General features: G+C 47.3%; 1 protein-coding gene across 8 annotated transcripts in view; it reads left to right on the top strand.

Annotated features, from left to right (window-relative positions):
- DAB2IP (DAB2 interacting protein) overlaps positions 1 to 22146 on the top strand; it is a 328791-nt gene that overhangs the window by 88635 nt on the left and 218010 nt on the right. For 7 of the 8 annotated variants that reach the window (XM_060270258.1, XM_060270257.1, XM_060270265.1 and 4 more), the window contains exon 2: positions 5248 to 5351. In XM_060270258.1, coding sequence (XP_060126241.1) covers positions 5248 to 5351 — 104 coding nt within the window. Of the gene's footprint in view, positions 1 to 4341; positions 4556 to 5247; positions 5352 to 22146 lie in introns of those variants that run through there. The other variant, XM_060270255.1, reaches the window with a different exon arrangement.

Here is a 22146-nt window from a genome sequence, read left to right as displayed (position 1 = left end):
GAGTAGGACAATTCAAGAAAGCAGAATGATGCATATGCTATGGCAATATATCAATAGAATCATAGAATTGTAGTCGGAAGGGACCACAAGGGTCATCTAGTCCAACCCCCTGCAATGCAGGAATTTTTTCCTAAGGTGGGGCTTGAACCCACAACATGGTTGAAATATTATGCTGATATGCAGCAACGCCTCGGAGCCGTCGTGACTGCGGCCGTGCCTTGCCTTGCCCTCGCCCACCCTGTCACCCCCTCTTGCCTGCCCGACCCTCCCGTCCTCTCCAGCCAAGCAGGGTAGCCGCCGCCGTTGCCAGCCCCAGAAGCCGCTGCCGCCACCACGATGTAGCCCCGCCCATGTTCCCACTTTGTGGTCCCGCCCCTGAATGATCATGGCTTGCCCCCCCCTAGTTTTGATCCTGGCTACGCCCTTGCCATAATCCAGCGCATGTTTGCTATTTGGTCTCTGGTTCCTCTGCCCTTTCGAAATCCAGTGGGGGCCATGGCCATGGGCATATTTTTTTGAGGGGGTGTGACATGGTGCCCCCACAACAGGCTTCCACATCGGAGGCTGGCTCTGGCGCGTGAGGGAGCTGTGGAGAGAGCTTCCTTGTGTGATGACCCAACGGCACCAGCCACAGCTCCACTCCCAGGTCAAGCCTGACCCAGGGCGGGGGAGAGGCAAATCGGTGTCATATTTGCCACCCCTGCCAAGGCAACTTTCTCACGCCCAACTGCAGCTCCACCCCCAGGTCAGGCATGACCTAGGGGACACAGCAGGCTCCTTCCATGCCACACACCCCCCCACTGCTTATACACAGTCCTCCAAATGTAGCATTTCAGACTTTCACAGTATCTCAGGCTGTGCCCATGTTCTAGGAATGGAAGAGTGGTGTCTCCTTCCTGTGGCAGGACTTACATAAACCCCTGAGCTCCAGCACCAACTCCCCCCCAAAAAAAAAACTATGCACTGCTTTGTCTAGGTACCTCTGGAGCACATCTGGATCTGTCCTGACCAAACCTATGTACACCTACCTAGGAGTAAGTATCATTTAACTCAGTGGGACTTACTCCTGAGTAGTCATGTATAGAGGTTCACTGGTAAACTACTTTTCTTAGGGAGGCTTCCCTTAAAGATGGGTGAATCTGCCAATTTCAGGTTCTCACACTTAAATTCAGTTCTGCATATTTACACGAGTTGGAAATGGCTTTTAAAGTCTTCATGAAGATTCGCCAGCATTTTGACACAAATATCTCCTAATGCACAGGTGCTTGTATGTAATTTTGCCTAATACCCCCCCCCCTTTTGAAGTCATTTACCCTAATAATGTGTGTTTCTTTGATATTATTTTTGCAAATGGATGCATTTTATGGACACTTTGCCCCAGTAAATGCATTCTTCTACCAACCATTTGAATGGAGAACTACATTGCAAAATTCAAAATTCAGAAAAGTACAAATTTTGAGGCTTTTGTGTTTCATTCCAGAAGTGCAAATTAGGTAGGTTTACCTTTTGTTGTAGTGATGTATGGAAGTGAGAGCTGGACCATCAAGAAGGCTGATCACCAAAGAATTGATGCTTTTGAATTATGGTGCTGGAGGAGACTCTTGAGAGTCCCATGGACTGCAAGAAGATCAAACCTCTCCATTCTGAAGGAAATCAGCCCTGAGTGCTCACTGGAAGGACAGATCGTGAAGCTGAAGCTCCAATACTTTGGCCACCTCATGAGAAGAGAAGAATCCTTGGAAAAGACCCTGATGTTGGGAAAGATTGAGGGCACAAGGAGAAGGGGACGTCAGAGGACGAGATGGTTGGACAGTGTTCTCGAAGCTACGAACATGAGTTTGACCAAACTGCGGGAGGCAGTGCAAGACAGGAGTGCCTGGCGTGCTATGGTCCATGGGGTCACGAAGAGTCGGACACGACTAAACGACTAAACAACAACAGCAACAACCTTTCGCTGTGAACTGAATCTAACTTCTTCCCCACGCACAGCTCATCTGCCACGCCATTTTTCTCCTACGTCTTTTATTGTATTTCTTAACAACAAAACGAAACAAAAAACACCACTCCTTCTGCATATTGCAGCTTTTATGCAGCTTTGCTTTTATTTCTGAATTATGCTGATGCCACTTAAACTGTTCTTCTGAACTGTGGTGCTTTGAACACTTAAATGTTTTTGCTTTAATCCTTTGCATTGTGATTTTTACTATTTCAGTCCTCCCGTCCTCCCCGCCCACTCTCTGTCCAGGGGAGGGGAGTCATTCAGATATATAAATAACGGATATTTGGGTTGCATAGAGTTAGGCAGAGTCACAGCAGAGCATAAGAACTCGAGTGGTAGTGGGGTTATGCCAAAGGCTTCGAGGAGAGCCTGGCAAGAATCTGGAGAGGGGACAACTTGCAGGCGTTTGAGTAGGGAGCTCCTGGTATAAGTCATAGCTGCCAAGTTCCGGCCTGAGAAATAAGGGACTGGATCGGAAGTAGCAGACCGGAAGTAGCGCTGCCGCCATTTTGGAACTGGGCGGAGCATGCTCAGAAGCTACTTTTGGTGCTGCTCTGCCCTGTTCCAAAATGGCCGCCACACCAGAAGTCGCGCTGCAGCCATTTTGGAACTGGGCAAAGCAGCATCAAAAGTCGCTTCTGAGCATGCTCCACCCAGTTCCAAAATGGCCACCGCGCCAGACTAAACCGGGGGAAAACAGAAAAATCCATTTTTTCGGCTGGGAACAGCTGGAAAAATGGGGGTTTCCCGGGGAATATGGGAGACTTGGCAGCTATGGTATAAGTGTCAGCCAGAAAGAAAGGATGGGATCTTTGAGGGTGGCTGAAGAGCTTCAGATAGTGTGTGTCAGGGTTATTTAGTAGTACGGTAGTAATCCACCTTCACCAGCAGGCCATAGAATCATAGAATTGTAGATTTGGAAGTGCTACCAAGGGTCATCTAGTCCAACTAAACATTAGCAAGTGGAATCCTCAGAAGGTGGTGGATTCACCTTCACTGGAGGTTTTTAAACAGAGGTTGGCCAGCTGTGAGGTGTGAAGGCCACTCCCCGCAAGGCCCTTTCCACCTGGCCTAGGGGGCTGGACCCACACTCACCAGCCCCACTGAAGAGGCTCCTCATTAGGCCAGAGGAACATCGCTAAGGCTGACAACAAACCCTAACTATTGGATTCTTTTACCCCATCTTTTTGTGCGTGCCAAACAGCCGTGTCATGCTTATGATAATATGTTATTCTTTTGTTAATAATGCTGTTTTCTTTTGAAATGTTTTAATATATTTTTTGTTAACTTTATGTTAAATATGTATTTTGTAATTGACCTCCTTTGTAATGTTTTATTTTGAAATCTTTAGGACAATATTATAGTTTTCTGTTAATTATGTTACTTTGACTGTATACAGTCATACCTCGGAATACAGGTGCTTCAGGTTGCCTATTTTCAGGTTGCATCCTGCGCCAAACCTGGAAGTACCCGAACAGGTTACTTCTGGGTTTTGGTGCTCATGCATGCACAGAAATGCTAAATTGCGCATGCGCAGAAGCACCAATTCACGACCTGCGCGTGCGCAGATGCGGCGCTGCGGGTTGCAAAAGCAGTGGGTTGTGAACGTGCCTCCCACACGGATCACGTTCACAACCCAAGCGTCCACTGTACTTTATATTTGACTTTCTTCAGAAATGTTTGGTTCTGTTTTGTTTTATTGATGTTTAATGTACTGTAAACCGCTTTGAGATTTTTCTTAAAAATATAAAGCGGTATAGGAACTAAATAAATAGTGGATGCTTTAGCTGAGATTCCTGCATTGCAAACCCTTGGGGTCCCTTCCAAACCCTACAGTTCTATGATTACATTTGCAAGAATAGGGCAGAGCATGAGAATACACATTTCAGGTGCCAAAGGCCAAGGCAAAGAGGCGTGTCTTTAGCATTTACCAAAAGCTGCACAATGAAGAAGCCAGACGCAGCTCTGCAGGGAGGGTACCCCACAACTTAGTGATGGAGTTATACATGGAATTTCTCCTATCTGACTTTGCACCTCTTGTGTCAAGAACCTGCTTCTGTTCCCAAGGTGCCTATTTACCCTCACGCTCCTCCACAAAGCAAGGTCTTTTGTGCTTTAATCACCCATGCCCACCCTGCACTGCAGAAGCGAGCCTGGTTCTGTTGACGGTGAGCTCCCAGCTGTGGGTCGTTGCAATGTCGTAATATTTGTGATCAGGCACGCCCGTTGGTGAGATATTGTACTTGAATGATGTTCTTGAATGTTTGGCTGAGTGCAGTGATTAGTAATGCCTTCTGACTGTCGTCTTCTTCCCTCCCTCCCTCCCTTTCTCTCTCTCTCTCTCTCCGCCTTTTGCATATTGATTGTCTTGGAAACTGAAGGGTACTTATTCGTTCAAGAGCCTGAATTCTCTCTGAGCTTGCAGGTGCTTTCCCTTGGGTCTGCCTCGCTTCACAATCAACACTTGCCTTAGCTGCCTTATGAGCCCTGATCCAGACAACCTACTCCACATGCACCCATGGGGGTCCCAGGGATGGGAGGCCAGCACAGCCAGCGGTCAGTTAGGGTTGATGGGAATTGTATTCTATTTTGCCCTACTCCTTTCTCCCCATTGCAGTCCATGATTGTTCCTCATTAGGAATATAGGGACCCGCCTTACATTGAGTTAGTCCATTGGTCCATCTAGCTAAAATAAAGATGGCAGGTTGCATCTTCCAAAACTGCATCAATTTTATTCAAATTGTGTGTGAAATCAAGAAGTTAGTTTTTATCTATGTTTCCTTGTAACACTTTTTTAACCCATGTCTGAATGGCTCTGTTACAAATAAGGTCCTGGAAGGTCGGTTGCTATGTGTTCCCTATCTCATGTTCCCATTTGATTTCACATTTTACTTGCAGGCTCTTCTTGTGTCCTTGTGTCCTTTATGTAAGAAGTACCACATAGCATAAAATACCATGTCAAAAGATTGAACTGAGCAACCAAGTCACATAGCAATTACGAAATGCACTTGGAAGGTCTCTTGACTTTAAACTCTGTTTGCATGGGAAGTTGTCAGCAAAACAAAACATCCTCGAGTGACGGGCTGAGAGAGAGAAACTTTCAAGTGGCTTTTCCCACCAGGACCCACTTCCTGTGGCATAGCCCACCTGCAGCGATGTGCCGTTGCTGTGATTCTTGCATGTGCACATGCAACTCCTCTTTCTGGGGTGGTCCTCCTCCTCATTCTCCTTTTCTCTGCTTTTAACAGAGTCCCCACCAGAGAGGACAGGTCAGCGGTGTGGCCTGCCCAGCGGGGGGGCAGAGAAGAACCCCAGCATGGAGCCAGCTGCCACAACGCCGTTTCGTGTCACGGTAAGTTCCCCTGTCTCTGTCAGTCTGTCTGTTTCCCAGCCCAAGCTGTGATTCCTTGCCAGAAGTTGGGGATCTTTCCAACTCTACAGTAATGTGGCTCGTTTGTAAGCTCTTGAGGGGTCTTAGTCTGGAAACTTTTTAGAGGAACAAAACAAACTAGGAGCTGCTGACCAGCAAGGTTTGTAGAGGAATAGCCTGGCGGTATTTCCCCCTGGGCACAGACCTCTGCAACAGTAGGGGTCTTTGGGTGGATTTGTGTGCATTCTGGTTTACCCCGTGCAGCACTAACTTTGGTGCTCCTTCAGGGCTGCGCTGCCATAGAAAGTGCCTTAGATCGTTGGCCCATCATTGGTGTTACTGCCTGGCAGCATGTCCTGGATCTCACCGCAGGATGAACTCAAAACTTGCAGCAGGGTTTCTTCCAATATTTTCAATGCCCAAATGGTTGTTGTGGCAAATAGGCAAAGTAAGGATCGAAAGTGCAACAGGTGCTCTGCACAGCTGAGCGAGCTAAGACGTTGGTCCCACAGGTGACACACATCCTTGAGTCCCCTGATAAAGGAAGGGGACAGGCACAAGTTCGGAATGGCAAGCATGTTGGACTGGGCAAGCAAACAAGAAGTCCTTCTGGAGGGCTGGACCCAGCCGTGTATTTGTGCCAGCGCCGACATCTCTGTGACATGGGCAATGGAGGAGGCATCAGTGGTGGATCAAAAGCAGACTGGGAGATGGACTCTGTTTGCAAGGCAGGCTCTGGCAGTACCAGGGGCCGTGCCAGAACTGGAGGAGAGGCTGGCATGGGATCAGGGGGTGAAGCGGGCACATAGTGTCTGGGTGATGTGAGAGGGAACAGAGCAGAGTGCCAAGCTGATATGCTGCCCTCCCTGGGATCTGATGCCTCATCCCAACTCTCCCCCCCCCCCCCGGGGGGGGGCCTTTTTCACTCAAGACTCACTTATTTTTTATTATCATTTGTTTACGCATTTATATCCCACCCTTTTCTCCAAAGAGCTCAAGGTGGCATACATGGTTGGTTCTCAGCCTCCTCCTTTAAACCCCACAACAACCTTGCAAGGCAAGTTAGGCTGAGAGGCAGCAGCTGGCCTATGGGCACCCAGTGAGCTTCATGTCAGAGGGGGGATTTCAGTACTGGTCTATCAAGTCATAGTCTGACACTCTAACTGCTACTCCACACTTGGTTCTCGACCCATCTCAAGCTGCTGAGGTTCTTCCCCTAGTGTTGTCAGCTGGTAACTCTTCCGAACCCTCGCCCTGGTCTGACCAGCCCCTTCGCGACATCTCATTGGGACTCATGACACAGTGGCGCTGCCGGTTTTCAGAAAAGGGGGCTTTCCCACCCCACTGGGAGATGCTGTTCTAACACAGCTGTTTCCTTTGTTTGCAGTTCTGTGCCTCAGGGCTGCCACCTTGGTTGCAATACTGGCCTTCCTGACCCAAGAGCAGGCATGTCAAACCTGCGGCCCTCCAAATGTTTTGGCCTACAACTCCCATGATCCCTAGCTAGCAGGACCAGTGGTTGGGGAAGATGGGAATTGTAGTCCAAAACATCTGGAGGGCCGCAGGTTTGCCATGCCTGCCCAAGAGTCAGCTGCTCCCCAAGAGCCAATCCCAGCACAACAGGCTCTATAAAGCCTTAGCCTCAGAGCAAGCATTACATGCTTTGAGGACACTTCATAAGAACATAAGAAGAGTCTGCTGGATCAGGCCAGTGGCCCATCCAGCCCAGCATCCTCTTCTCAAAGTGGCCAAATAGATGCCTGTGGGAAACCAGCAAGCAGGATTCTAGCACATGAGAAACACTCTCCCCTCTTGTGGTTCCTAGCAACTGGTGTTGAGAAGCATTGCTGCCATCGTGAGTAGTGGGCATTGATAGTCTTCTCTTCCATTAATTTCTCCAATGCTCTTTTAAAACCATCCAAGTTAGTACCCATCACTGCCTCCTGTGGGAGGGAGTTCCATAGTTTATCTATGCGTTGCGGGAAGAAGGACTTCTTGAATCTTCCAGCATTCAGCTTCATCAGTTGCCCATGACTTCTAGTGTTGTGACAGAGGAAGGAGAATTTCTCTGTTCACTTTCTCAATTGCCGTGAATAATTTTACAAACTTCCACCATTTCTCCTCTTGGCATTTCTCTAAACTAAAAAGTCCCAAACACCACAACCTTCCTCCATAGGGGACTCGCTGTGTTAACCTTAATCATTTTGGAGGCTCTTTTCTGAAACTTTTCCAACTCTTTCTTAAGTGCCTGCTTCCTGTCCCCAGTTGCCACCTTGGATTTTGATCCCTGGACGGGGAACCTGTGGTCCTTGGACTACAACTCCCATGTTCCCTAACCAGGTTGGCTCCTAGGAGTACAACAACATCTGCAGTGACAGCGATCCCCCCCCCCATTGACAGCCTGGAACCTTCCCAAAGCCAGGCACCATTGTCCCTGTTTTTGAGTATCCTGTTTCCAGTGAAGGGCAGCTCTGGGCGCTCAGGGATCTTATATAACCATACAATCCACTCTTCATACAAGTGGATTCTTGCTTCTGGCAATCCAAGTGAGGCTCAGCATTTAGATGGTTGCCCTGAGCATCCTCTTCGCCAAGCACTGATATTTCAAGCTTTTTTGAATTTGTCATGATAAGTATGTGTCACTGGCGCAGACGGGAGAAGGTGTATATTTCTCTGCATGGGTCTGTTCTGTCAATATAAATTATTGCTTCTGCTCTCAGATTTCCTTTTTGATTGCATTTGGCACACTGAGTTGGACAGAGGGCGTAGGGTGTAGGGCGGTTGACCCCAACCTGATGCCTTTCAGAGCCTGTTGGGATTACAACTCCCTTCATTCCTTATAAACCCAGGAGGAAGGGTTGGAAGCACCCGTCATTTTTATTTTTCTCACTTTCTCAACCTTAAATTCAGTTTTCTCTAGATTTCTACAGCCATTTGCAAATAAAAATATATAATAAAATTGAAAATCCACACAGCGGTTTGGGGAGAATCTCTCTCTCCACATTTTTGTATTTAGTTTTGACTAATGTGCACATTTTTGTTTTCCATTTTTCACAGAGAGAGAGAGAGAGAGAGAGAGAGAGAGAGAGAGAGAGAGAGAGAGAGAGAGAGAGAATGTGAACTTTATTATTTATTTTTCTTGAAAAGGGGACAAACTTGCAATAGATCACCCCTTGTTACAATACACAATTCTTATACCATCAGCTAAGAAGACAACTCCTGTGTACCATTTGTTTCTGCTTTTCGTCCTCATGCAAGTAGAAATGTAGCCATCAGGAAAACCAGTGAAGCACCTGAAGTGGAAATGAGCAGAGCATTTCAAAGCTTGTTAAGACATTAGGTGGCTTTCAGAAGTCATAAGGCTGCCAATTCACCCAAACACCCCCCCAAAAGCAGGTCTTATTCAGAATATAATGCATTTATATGTTATTTTCACTAAGACTGTCCTCCTTATGCACATAGCTATCTACCTTTTTTTTTGTTTTTTAAAAGCACCAGTTGGTCAGAGAACTGCATTGCAAGATTCAGATAAGTGCAGATCTTGAAGAATGGCTGTGTCTTGGTCCTCATCAGTGGTGGACGAAGACTTTCTGCAGCCCGGGGCAGCACCATGGGCATGCACCAGAGGGCGGGGCATCACCCATGCAGCGCGCATGCATGGTGTTGCCGCGCATGACGCATGCGCACAATGGATACACAGGGCGCAGGCACCGTGCGCGGCGGCTCCGTGCATGCATGCTGCGCGGCAGAGTCACTGGCGGACCTCAGCTGCAGCGGCTTCATCCCCACATGGCACTGGGGATATTTGCCGAGGGCTCTGCTGCATAGCGGGGCCTCTCCGCAATGGCAGTCGCGCCGTGGCGGCGGCGGCCATCATTGGTGGAGGTGGGGAGAGGGCACTGCCCCCCCAGAATGGAGCCCGGGGCGCCTCGCCCCTATTGCCCCCCTCTTGCTACGCCCCTGGTCCTCATATTGCTTCAGCTGTGCTTACTGACCTTTAAGTACAGTGCTACCTCTACTTACAAATAACTCTACTTACGAATTTTTCTACTTACAAATGGAGCTCCATCCGCCATCTTGGATGCGGTTTAGATAGGATTTTTTCTACTTACGAATTTTTAGATAGGGTTGCTTCGACTTACGGATTTTTTCTCCCAATGCATTCCTATGGGATTCGACTTACAAATTTTTTCGACTTACAAATGTGTGTTCGGAACGCATTAAATTCATAAGTAGAGGTACCACTGTATATACATTCCCAAACTGGCCATGCCCCTGTCTTCGAAGGGTGGGGCAACACAACAGGAACCAGTCTCATCAGGTGAAGAGGAGGGCAAGGGAGAGTGGTTCCAGGTTGGGCCTCTTTCCAGAATGCTCTCTGTGCTAATTCAGGCTCGCCTCTGCTTTGGGGAGGGGAATATATATATATATATATATATATATATATATATATATATATATATATATATATATGAAGGCTGCATCAGAACAGGCCTCTTTCCTTGGCCCCTCCCGGCCCTTTCTCTTTTCTGCAGCAGTGAGTTTTTGCAGCCTTCTGCTTGAAGAAATAATCCATAAAGGATTGCCCAGAGGAAGATTTAATAAGAGAAGACAGCATTTGTCTTTGGCGAGGGAGGTTTGGTCCAGCTGTTATTTCCCTTTAGTCTCAAGAGAGCTGCTTCTCTTAGGAGGAGACGCCTTTGCTGTTTGTGCAATCTCTAGAGCAGCCTGGATTCTGGCAAATATTAGGCCGGCGGGGGTGAGAGGGGACCTCCTCTCATTAACTAGGAAAGGAACATTGATCATCCCTCTGCTCCCCTGTCCTGCTGGGAATAGCAAATCACAGGGAAAATTGATCGTTCAATAAAATTGCTATTCTTTTGTGGGCAGGGCAATGAGGAACTCATCTGGAGAAAATAGAGCTTCATAGTTTTGGAGCTGACCTGTTTTAAAGGCCTAGAACGGGGGTCGGCAACCCGCGGCTCCGGAGCCGCATGCAGCTCTTTTACACCTTTGCCGCGGCTCCGGGGCGGATACTAACGCCACCGTCGCCTGCCGCCCTCCCACGGCGCCCCTGTGCGCCTTTCTTTTGGTTTTTTCCCCCGGCGCGCCTGTGGATTCCTCTTTTTTTTTCCTGAAGCTGCCGGGCTGGGGGGCGGGACCTGGGAGGAGGTGAGGGGCAGGCTAGGCTAGCATGGCGGCGCGTTATTGGCTGGCTGACGCTGACGCCCCTCCCTCCTAACTGGCCCGCCCCTCGCCTCCATGCCGGCTGCAGCTTCCTCTTTTATTTTTTCTCCTCCCGCCGTTGCCGGGCGAGGGGCGGGTTAGCGAGGCGCCACACTAGTGGCTGCCTGGCGTGACGCCCCTCCTCGCTGGCCCGCCCCTCGCCCGACAACGACGGGAAAAGAAAAAATTAAAAAGGAAGCACCGGCCGAGCGAGGAGCCCCGCCCAGCAGCCCTCCGGGCACAGAGCCTATGCCTGAGCCAGCGGGCACGGAGTGGCAGCCCTGCCTGCCAGGGCGTGCTGCCAAGCGCCAGGGCCGGAGACGGCTGGGCAAGCCAGCAAGCCTTGGGTGCCTGGTTCCTCAGCGGAGTCTCCTGGGTGCGTCGCCGCTGGGACAGGGAGAACTTAGCTGAGGAAAGAGAAGGTGTGTGTGGGTGGGTGTGAGTGAGTGAGTGAGAGAGAGACAGACAGACAGACAGACTGTGAGGGAGAGGGGGGAGCCTTGCCCCCTTCTCTGTTTCTTCCCCTCCCTCCCATCCCTAGTCTGTACAAAGTGGGCCAATGCCATGTGGGGAATTGCTTGATAGGCATGGAGTGATCGGCCAATAGGGGTGTAAGGAGGGGAGGCCGAAGAGGGAGGCTGGTCAGGCTTTACCCCACCCTCTAAGAGAGGCATCATAGAATCATGGAATGGGGTGGAATTGGAAGGCACCCAGGGATCATCTAGTCCACCCCCCTGCAATGCAGGAATCTCAACTAACGTATCCAAATGGTCATCCAACCATTGTTTCAAAGCCTTCCCGGAAGGAGAGTCCACCACCTCGGGGGGGGGGGGTGCCAGATGGTGATCTCGCCTAGGGCGCAAAAAACCCTAGCACCGGCCCTGCTAACGAGGCCAACTGGCCTGGGCCAACAAGGCTCCGCCCCTTGTCCGCCGGGCGCGCTCCGGCTTTTCTCGATCGCGAGGCACGCACTTTTGCCGGGCGACCTCCACTGCCGCGCGCTGTCAACGGCATTTTAAAGAGGCGCAGGGCAGCACATGACTCCGGCTTTCCAGCTGGTTTTCCCGAGGGGGCCAGCAGCGCGCGCGCCTCCAGTCTCACATTTCCACCACGTCTTCTTTCTTGGAAAGGGCTTTTGCGAGGCGAGCAGCTACTTGTGGAAAAATGTAACCGAAGGGGAGGAAGGAGGAGAAGAGCTGAGCGGGCGGTGGCGGGGTGTGTGTGGAGGAAAAGGAGGGACACACACACACGTCCCGGGCGCCCTCCGTCCTTTCCTTCCTTCCTTCCTTCCTTCCTTCCTTCCTTCCTTCCTTCCTTCCTTCCTTCCTTCCCTCCCTCCCTCCCTCCCTCCCTCCCTCCCTCCCTTTCCTTCCTTTGCCAGCCACTCAGTCTCTCCAAGGTACAGTCAGAGGGCGCTTTAGCCATGCCCGCCCCCTGCGGTTGCTGTTGCTGCCACTCCAGCGCTGAGGAGGCTCCCGTTCCCCGGCCCCTGCTGCTGCTGCCGCTGCCACTGACAGACGCCCGGGGAAGCGGTGAGGAGACGGATCCGCGCCACTGCCCCTCACCGCCTTCGTCCCTCCTTGGCATATAGCCCCCCCCCGGGGGGGGGGGCTGGTGGCTTTTTTGTATGGTCTATTCTAATTCTGCACAAGTCCATTCCATTAATCTGCCACCTATTTAAACAAGAACCCAAAAAACACACATTTTGAAATGTATATTCTTTTAAAAAGACATGTTTCTAAAGATATTTTCGCTTTTTTAAATAGGCATTTTTAAACAGAGGTGTTTTTTTGGCCAGTAACTACATTTGAACATTTGAGAAGTCTAAAAGCCAGTAGATAATGATCCTAACCATGTTTCTCAGAAGTAAGTCCCACTGAATTATATAGCATTAAGGTAAGAAACAATATATGCAGTGTTATATTTGTTTTTAATGTCGCAATGGTTTTGCGGCTCCCAGTTTGTTTGTTTTCTTTGGAAACGGGTCCAAGTGGCTCTTTTTGTCTTAAAGGTTGCAGACCCCTGGCCTAGAACTACCTCCTTCAAGGGCTGAGATGGACCTCAATCAGACTTTTCAGGCTGGTCAACTAGGTATGTTGACATTTTACTGCTCTCTGGCTCTTAAAAACTGACGTTTTGTAGCCTGTCCTTCCTGAGAAACTGGCAAGAAGGACCTGAGCACTAGACCGTTCTCCTCTCCTGTGGTTCCCACAAACTGGTATTCAGAAGCATTCCTGTGTCTCTCTGTCTGTGGGGGCAGAACATAGCCATCCTGGCCAGTAGCCATTGATAGCCCTTTCCCTCCGTGAATTTGTCTAATCCTCTTCTGAAGCCATCTAGGTTGGTGGCCATCGCTGCCTCCTGCGGGACGGAGCTCCATAGTTTAACCATGTGCTGCAGGAAGAAATCTGCATACCTGGAGATTATTTTAGCTTTACAATGCTTCTGCAAGATATGTGAGGATGAATGTTTTTGAGTTTCAGGCTGTCAAGCTGAGGTTCATGAGTGGTTGTAGTTTTCTCTGCAGAGTTTTACAGATCCTGATTTGGAGGCAATTCCTACCCACTTATCTTTCTCAGAGGTCTTTTTGGGTAGCGGGATTGCCTGAAACCGAGTCAGACTATTGATCCATCAGATGTTAACATGCAACTGCCTGGCATCCATTAACTTGGAGACTCTTCTGCATGCGGGTCATAATCTCTAACGCCAAGATATGGATTGACTCCCAAAGATAAGATTACATCAAGCTGCCTTTTTCCAGGGCGAACCACATCTCCATCTCATCCGATAGTATTGACCAGCAGTGATGTGGAGGGGAACACAACTCCAGCTGCGTTTGCAGAGCAAGAGTAGTGAGGACCAGAACTGCTCCCCTGGTCTGGCACACCTGAATGAAGTGACGACGAGACTTTCAAGTTTGTTTGTGACATATTAGCTCAGAGAAGGAGGTGAAGAAAACCATGCAGAGGATACTTATTTCCTTTCCTCTGTTCTTATTTCATGCTAGCAGTTTAAATGGGCAGTGCTTGTTTGCAAGGTTGTTTGCATTTCCAGTTGAAGCTAAGCAAGGCTCACTTCAGCTGACTTGTGTGTTTTATTTTTATTGTTCAAAGTGTTTCTCCAAGTTGAACCTATGTGTCCGTAAGTCAGCATTCAGCACCCCTGAGTCTGAGGGAGCTGATTTCCAAGAAACTCTGGGGGTTATAATGATGAACTCCCTGCACTTTAAAATTTACCCCCACACCACTGTTACCTACTCTGGCTGGCAGCCACCTCCCATCAACTGCTAATCAATTCTTCTAGCCAGAGATGCCGGCAACTGAACTGATGGTCTCCAATGGCAGCGCATATATACACACACCCTTAGATTCTTCTTGACAATCTTTATACACAAAGTGAATCCAAGTTGCCAGTACCTTCCAATCACTGAAGCATTTTTTCCTTCCCCTCCTCTCTTTCCCCCCAATTTCACTCATAAGCCACCTCCCCTTTGCTCCACAAAATTAGTTGTTTTTTTCCTGGGATGGCTCCTGGAGAAGACTTCCCATGAGATCACCCCTGCTCTGCTCAATATTTATCCTCCCCTGAATCGACCTATCTAGCAATGATGGTCCCAACTCACATGACATACAGTATTAAGAGGTGGCTTTTTTTTAAAATTTTATAAAATGTTTTATTAATGTTAAAATGCATACAAAAAAAAATACAAACATACAAGACATACACAACTTACAAAAATTACAAAAAAGATACACAAAATTAAAGAAATAAAAGAAAGAAAAGAAAAGAAGAGAAAGAAAAAAAAGGGGGGGAAAGATGAAAAAGGTAAAAGATAAATACATTGATATATAAGTACCAAAAAAAAAAAAACTAATAGTAGATTATAATTCAATTAATGAACAAGTTAAATCATAACATAACATAAAGCATAACGTAAGAATTCATCTCATAATATAGATCATATCAGAAATAAGAACAAAATCTATATTCTACTATGTACACTCAAATATAAATAAACCCAATTATTAATCCCTATATTTTCTTATAATACTTATATTTCATAAACAATAAATTCATCATCTATAAATTCATATATACACAAAACATTCATACTTAATCACACTTCACCTGTGAGTCGACTTCCGCTTGTCCTTTTCCCGGGTTTACAATTTTCTACCCTTTTGCATTGTTTCCCCTTTTTTATGACATTTCTATCTATGCGGGTTATTAAAAGCAAATCCAAGTTTTTATCGTGGGGCACTGCTTCCTAAAATAATCTCCCAATTTCCTCCACCTTCGGCAAGAGGTGGCTTTTAAAGCAATTTTATCGTCACATAACATAGACAAATTTTTGCCACTTAGTCTCAAGTCACTGTCCCCCCACCCCCACCCCCACACAAAACGCACTCTGAGTAAATTATGTTTTAATAGCCGGGTTTGCCTGGATGGGCATTTCTACCTCATGTGGCTCGCAAGGAGAGCTGGAACCCTGTGCCAACTGGCACTGCCTCTCCCCACCCAAACCCCTACCCCAGCAGGAGCACCCAATCTTTAATTGAAACCTAATTGTTTACTAAACCGCTCAAACCAGAAGAGGAAATTACTATAATTTTGGTCTGTGGATGACTCCCTTCCCCCGCCCTGGCTGCAAAAGAAGAAGAAGAAGACTTGAGGATTGAATTTTAAGGAGAATAGGAACATTATCCTCAATGATACATAAACAGAAAGCGATTATCATTAAACTGTCAACAGCAACTGGATTTAGATAACGAGTCTTGATGCCAGCAAGAAATTATATGCAAATGATTTTGGGAGGATTTACCAGTGGGTTCAGTCACTGCTACGTGAAGAGGAAAGGAGTGGTGATGCTCTTTCTTGGTGAAAGGGGTGAGGCTGGTGGGGTCACCTTTTTGCAAGGCAACCACAGGTGCTTCTGAATACCCTAGGAGGGGAGAGTGCTCTTTCACTCAGGTGCTGCTTGTGGGTTCCCCAGTTGGGGCACCTGGCTGGCCACTGTGAGAACAGGAGGCTGGGCTGGGTGAGCCATTGGCTGTTCCAACCTCAGAACTCTTACATTCATTGCCAGACTGATACCTAGAGAGAACCTGCTGCAAGACAGACCCCAAAAAGAAAATAACAGAACACCACTAGTCATCACATACAGCTCCCAAGTTAAAACAGTACAACGCATCATCAGAGATCTACAGCCTCTCCTGGACAATGACAGCTCCCTTTCTCAAGCTCTGGGAGGAAGACCTTTCATTGCCTACAGACAGCCACCCAATCTTAAACAACTCCTCACCCACAATAATACAACCACCAGACTTAACATGGACACTGGTACCAGAGCCTGCAATAAACCCAGATGCCAACTTTGCTGCCACATACACCCAGACAACATCATTACTGGCCCCAACAACATCCAACATACCATCTCAGGACTATTTAATTGCTCATCCTCTAACATTGTGTATGCCATCAAATGCCAACAGTGCCCTTCAGCTCTCTATATTGGACAAACAGGCCAAACCCTACGCCAAAGGATAAATGGACATAAATCTGACATCAGGAACCAGAAGACAGAAAAACCAGTAGGAGAACACTTCAATCTCCCAGGACATTCTATACAAGATCTCAAAGTAGCTGTCTTACTACAAAAGAATTTCAGAAATAGACTGGAAAGAGAAGTTGCTGAATTGCAACTTATCACCAAGCTCAAAACCATGGAGGGACCTGGTTTGATCAGAGATATCGGGTTCTTATCTCATTATACATGATAAGCGATCTTCAGCCATCTCAACCCTTGCTTTTTCATGCAAAACCATTTGCAGTCGTTTTCGGTCATCAACAGCTATCAGTCAGTCAATCACCCACTTCCACCACCCTTCTGAGTGATCCCCCCTCCCCTCCCCATCCCCACCCCCTCCCCACCCCTTCTCTACATAAGTGCCTGGGGACTCCTATTTCACTGTATCTGAAGAAGTGTGCATGCACACGAAAGCTCATACCAAAATAAAAACTTAGTTGGTCTTTAAGGTGCTACTGAAGGTATATTTTATTCATTCACAGGCTCTCCATTCCCATAAGTGGGGCATCTTTCGTTATCTGTGATCCAGTGCGGTCAGCAGAGATACGTAGGTCCAGAGTCTTAGTCCCGCTCTCTTCTGAGCCCTTCTCAAGGCCACCCCCAAACTCTACTCTGCCTGGCCCCACCTCCTCATCTGCATAACCACAGCCCTGTGGTTTCTCAGGCCCTGTCTGCCCCATACATTCACAGTGGTACCCCAATTTGCTTCAAAGAGCTGCAGTTCTCAGAGTTCCCTGTGTAGATGGATGGATTGTTAAACAACTCTGTTGAAAAGAGACAGACCTATCATTCCATATTACCTACCACAACTAAATCAAGCCTCCATATTTCATGACAGTATACCCCTGAATTCCAGCATCAGATGTATCCCTGTAGGAGGCCAAGCTATTTTCACACACACACACACACACACACACACACACACACACTCATTCATATAGCCTCTGCTATGTGCAGTGTTTTATTTTTCTGGGGGTGCAGGTGTATGCATACCCCTAAACATTTTGTGAATCTAAGTTTGGCCTCATTGAGGGGCAGTATTTCAATATCAGTAGGAAAATGAGAGTACCCCTAAACATTTTTTAAAGGAAAAAAAGCACTGCCTATATGAATGGACATGCTATATGAAAGGATCATGCAAAAACAAAAACCCAATGAAAACAGACATCAAAGTACCCTAAGTTAAAATTAATTAGAATTTCAAAGTAACACAGTAAAATGGCAATAAAATAGAAAGCAGAAACTGAGCAGTGTGGTCTAAAAAAAATTCCCTAAAATGTAAGCAAAAGCTTTTCTAAACAAATATGCTTTCAGTTTTCCCTCAAACCCCAGTGCTGGCTGTTCTGAATTACCTACTTCTTCCACTATTCTTCTTCCACTAGGTGCTTTTGGGTGAGGGTGCAGGGGGTGGTCCCTAGGACCCTTCTGCACACCAAACTGGTATCCTGGCACAAAATTATGATCCCTCCGCAAGCTAGTGCAAAACATGAGCCACCTAGATGGCCACGGATAAATTATTATTATTATTATTATTATTATTATTATTATTATTATTATTGATTGCTATGTGGAATTTCCATAGTGGGGGAAGTTTATCCCAGAGCTTAGAGCTGTGGTTTCATTTTCACCCAGCTGTGTGGCTTTTAAATTTTCACCAATTTTGACAGCCATTTCCCAGCATGCAGGAACTGCTGTGTGTGGTCAGCTGGGGTGTGGTTGCAGAGATTTGAGCTTGACGGATTTGAACACTGGACTGTGCTGTGGAACCCTCTCTGGGTTCATCATGTACTTTGGGCTGGAGACTGCAATGACAGGCTACAACACTTGGAGCGGTGACCTGTTTTTGCTGAATGGATAGGGCATGGCAGAGTTATGGATCTTTTTCTTTTCACCCTCCCCCCAAGATCTTGTCACTGGGGCTTCTGGCTGTCGAGAAGATTCCTGCGTGGAAAGAGAAAATGACAGTGGAGTGGATTTTATTGGCAGGGCTAGCTTATGTTGCAAGCAGAGGCATGAAGGAAGAATGTGATTCTCCTCCACCCTTTTTTTCTGCTCTATTTCTCATCTGGGCTGCCGTGTTAGGAAACGGGAAGAGCAGAGACATAATCTCACCTTCCATTTATAGAAAGGAAATGGCCTTTTAGATGCACAGTGCAAATTGGGAAAATGCTCTTTTAGATACTTTGGGCTGCATGTCCGGTTGTCTCCCTAGAGACGGGTGAACTGGTCAAATTTAGTTTCTCATTTTTCCACGCTTAAAGTCTGTTCTCCACATTGCCATATCATTTTATAATTCCTTCCCCTGCCAACCCCACAAAAAGTCCTCATAAAAAGTCAGCAGCATCTTGGTAGGAATTTCTTCCAATGTATCCATTTTTTTTAAAAAAAATGCATTTTTGCCCAATGTACATAATTTTGCAATACAATTTCCCCCTGATATGATGCATTATTGTATAATCGCAACTTGTTTAAAACTGTTTCTAATATTGTGTTTTTATGTTGCAACCAGAACTGGGCTATTAGGGTGAAGGCATGTAATAAATTAATGATGATGATGTTGATGATGATGATACTAATAATACTAACAAATGCAGACAAATCTGATGATCAAATTAGGAGATTCTCAGCACAGCCGAGTGCATATAAGAACCTCTTAAGAATGAGAAAATGAGGAGTTATGCTAATAATTTTTTTAAAGATCTTGGGGAAGCCATTATTTACAAAAAATGTCCATGTACACTTTACTGCATCATTTTTATTTTTTATTTTTTTGCAATACAACAATAATACTTGGCTGTAGAATTGCATTGCATTGCAAAATTCAGAGAAGAGTGAATTTCAAACGACGGCTATGGTTCAGTTCATGTATTATTTTCAGAAAGTGCAAATTTGGTAGGTTTCCCCTTTAATAATGTGAACTGAGTTTATTTTTTTCTTCCCTTGCTATTCTTCTGTGCTGCGTCCTGGATTGGGGGCAGACAGGTTTCCAAGAAAAGGCAGGCTCTAGTTTCCACCTCTAGGGCCTGCTCCTGTGACCATGCTGGGAGCAGACCCGGGTCTCAGATTTCGGCCCTGAAATCTCAGGATCTATGATGTTCCTGACCTGATAAAACTCTCCACCTCAAACTCCCAAATGCTGCTTTGTATTCAGGCACAATTTCAGGGAGGGCCTTGGCAGCGCTGGCTCAAGACATTTTGCTACCTGAGGCAAAGGACAAGATGGTGCCCCCCCCCAAGGCACATACTACACTGGTAGTTGAATCTTATCCCAGTACTGGTGAAACATCTTCCATCATCACTTGAGGGCAGGTGCCTGGCATAAGTACAGGGCAGGCCACATGGCACACACAGCTCTGGCCACTCCCTGCACCTCAACATCTCCTGGATGAGGCAGGTGCCTCACTCTGCCTCATTGTAGGGCTGGCCCTGGGCCTGGGAGCCTCCTTGGGGAGAGCTTAAGAAGCGCCCTCACACTCCAGAGAGCACCCCTCCCTGCCGTCCCCACTCCACCCCATGATGCCATGCCAGAAATATTAAATTATCTCTCATTTCCTAGAGCCCACAGGGAAAGACAGTTCAAAAGCAAGGCTGTAAGGAAACCTAATAGGGAATATTAATCCTCATTTTACCCATTTTGATCAGTGTGTGTGGAATCATAATTGCAGTAATAGCGCTTGACATTTCCTCAGCACCTTTCAGTGAAGGCTGGCTGGGCGATCTGCACATCGGCCTGGATTTAATATGACAACCTGCCAGGAGACTGTTTAAATATTGCTGTCTGGACCCATATGACAGACAAGGGATATGGTTGCCTTATTTCAAAAAATAAAATTCCTGACACCCGCAAAATAGTTGAGCTTTTCTAGGGACATCTAACCTAAAAATTCCCAAGGTGGAATTAAGGTTGCCGGAAGAAATATCAACAACCTCAGATATGCAGATGACACAACTTTGATGGCAGAAAGTGAGGAGGAATTAAAGAACCTTTGAATGAGGGTGAAAGAGGAGAGCGCAAAATATGGTCTGAAGCTCAACATCAAAAAAACCAAGATCATGGCCACTGGTCCCGTCACCTCCTGGCAAATAGAAGGGGAAGAAATGGAGGCAGTGAGAGATTTTACTTTCTTGGGCTCCATGATCACTGCAGATGGTGACAGCAGTCACGAAATTAAAAGACGCCTGCTTCTTGGGAGAAAAGCAATGACAAACCTAGACAGCATCTTAAAAAGCAGAGACATCACCTTGCCTACAAAGGTCCGTATAGTTAAAGCTATGGTTTTCCCAGTAGTGATGTATGGAAGTGAGAGCTGGACCATCAAGAAGGCTGATCGCCGAAGAATTGATGCTTTTGAATTATGGTGCTGAAGGAGACTCTTCAGAGTCCCATGGACTGCAAGAAGATCAAACCTATCCATTCTTAAGGAAATCAGCCCTGAGTGCTCACTGGAAGGACAGATCGTGAAGCTGAGGCTCCAATACTTTGGCCACCTCATGAGAAGAGAAGAATCCTTGGAAAAGACCTTGATGTTGGGAAAGATGGAGGGCACAAGGAGAAGGGGACGACAGAGGACGAGATGGTTGGACAGTGTTCTCGAAGCTACGAACATGAGTTTGACCAAACTGCGGGAGGCAGTGCAAGACAGGAGTGCCTGGCGTGCTCTGGTCCATGGGGTCACGAAGAGTCACACACGACTAAATGACTAAACAACAACAACAACCTTTCGCTGTGAACTGAATCTAACTTCTCCCCCACCCACAGCTCAACTAAACAACAACCCCAAAATAGTGATTTTAAGCTTTTTTAGCTGCTTCTGCCATACACCTGGATTTTCCCTGACATTTCCCCCCCCCCAATGTCATTTTTACACCCGAAAACCAAGACATGCCTAGGAATGGAACAGCAGCCCTCTTTTGCTCTTGCTAATCAGTGGCTGGTGTCCAAAGATAGATTGCCACTGCTGCTGGAGGTTCCAAGCAGCCATTGCGACCCATTTCCCGTCCATGATTCTGTCTAAGCAACCCAAGTTGCTTAGGTTGCTTAGTGACAGCAAATCCCGTGGTTTTTCAACGTGTGCTGAGTGAAGAAGTCCTTCCATTGGTATGTCCAGAATCTCCTCTAACAGTCCATTTGGGTGACTGATCCCCAAAGGAGAGTCCTGCTTGCAGGTTCACCATGGGGGCATCGGGTTGGCTACTGCGAGAACAGGATACTGGGGTGGATGGGCCACTGGCCTGATACAGGACAGCTTCTTCTTAAGTCCTTAATTCAGCCTTTCCGCATGGGGAAGCTGTTCCTGTCCCCTGAGCATGTGGGCTCTCCTTTTTGGCACCTTCTCTTGAGAGGCTGCGTGCATGCACCTGTCTCAATCCATCCTAGCTCCGCTCTGCTATCCAGGGCGTTGGCACAGTGCTGGACCGAGGGACAGCCTTTTCCCCTTTTTGCGCTTCCAGCCACATCTCTTCATCTCTCTGCCTTGCCACGCCTCCTTGCGCTGAGGTGACATTGATTTCTGTCTACTCTTTCCAACTTGGGTTGCCATGGTGATGGATTCAGTTTCTCCGCTGTGCTGGGCTTTTTTCCTCCAGTTCAGTGTGCTCTGGGGAGAGAGAGAGAGGCAGGCAGGCAGGCTGTGTTTGGCTTCGCTTTCTCGTGGTGGCCACTATTGATAATGTCAGTGGCAGTGCCACGGGTAATTTGACAAAACAATGTCAGGAAGGCACTGGAATCTCTTTCTCTTTTGCATTGCTGGGCAGTGGCCCTTGACCAGAGCCAGCAGTCCGCCGTCGTCTTGTGTTTTCATCTCACTCAGGGCCCAGGACCTTCCCTCTGCTGGTGCCCAATCCAGCGGGAGACCCACAACAGACCCTCTGAGTAGCTGGGAGAAGAGGTTGCTGGGCAAGGCATGCCTTTGCTCCGACCTGGCCAGAGGTACAATCATACATTGAAAGAAATAAAACTATAGA

Source organism: Zootoca vivipara, chromosome Z (genome assembly GCF_963506605.1).
Source record: "Zootoca vivipara chromosome Z, rZooViv1.1, whole genome shotgun sequence".
Classification (NCBI taxonomy): Eukaryota; Metazoa; Chordata; class Lepidosauria; order Squamata; family Lacertidae; genus Zootoca; species Zootoca vivipara.
Note: the sequence above shows the minus strand (reverse complement) of the source record. Positions and strands in the feature narration are given on the sequence as shown.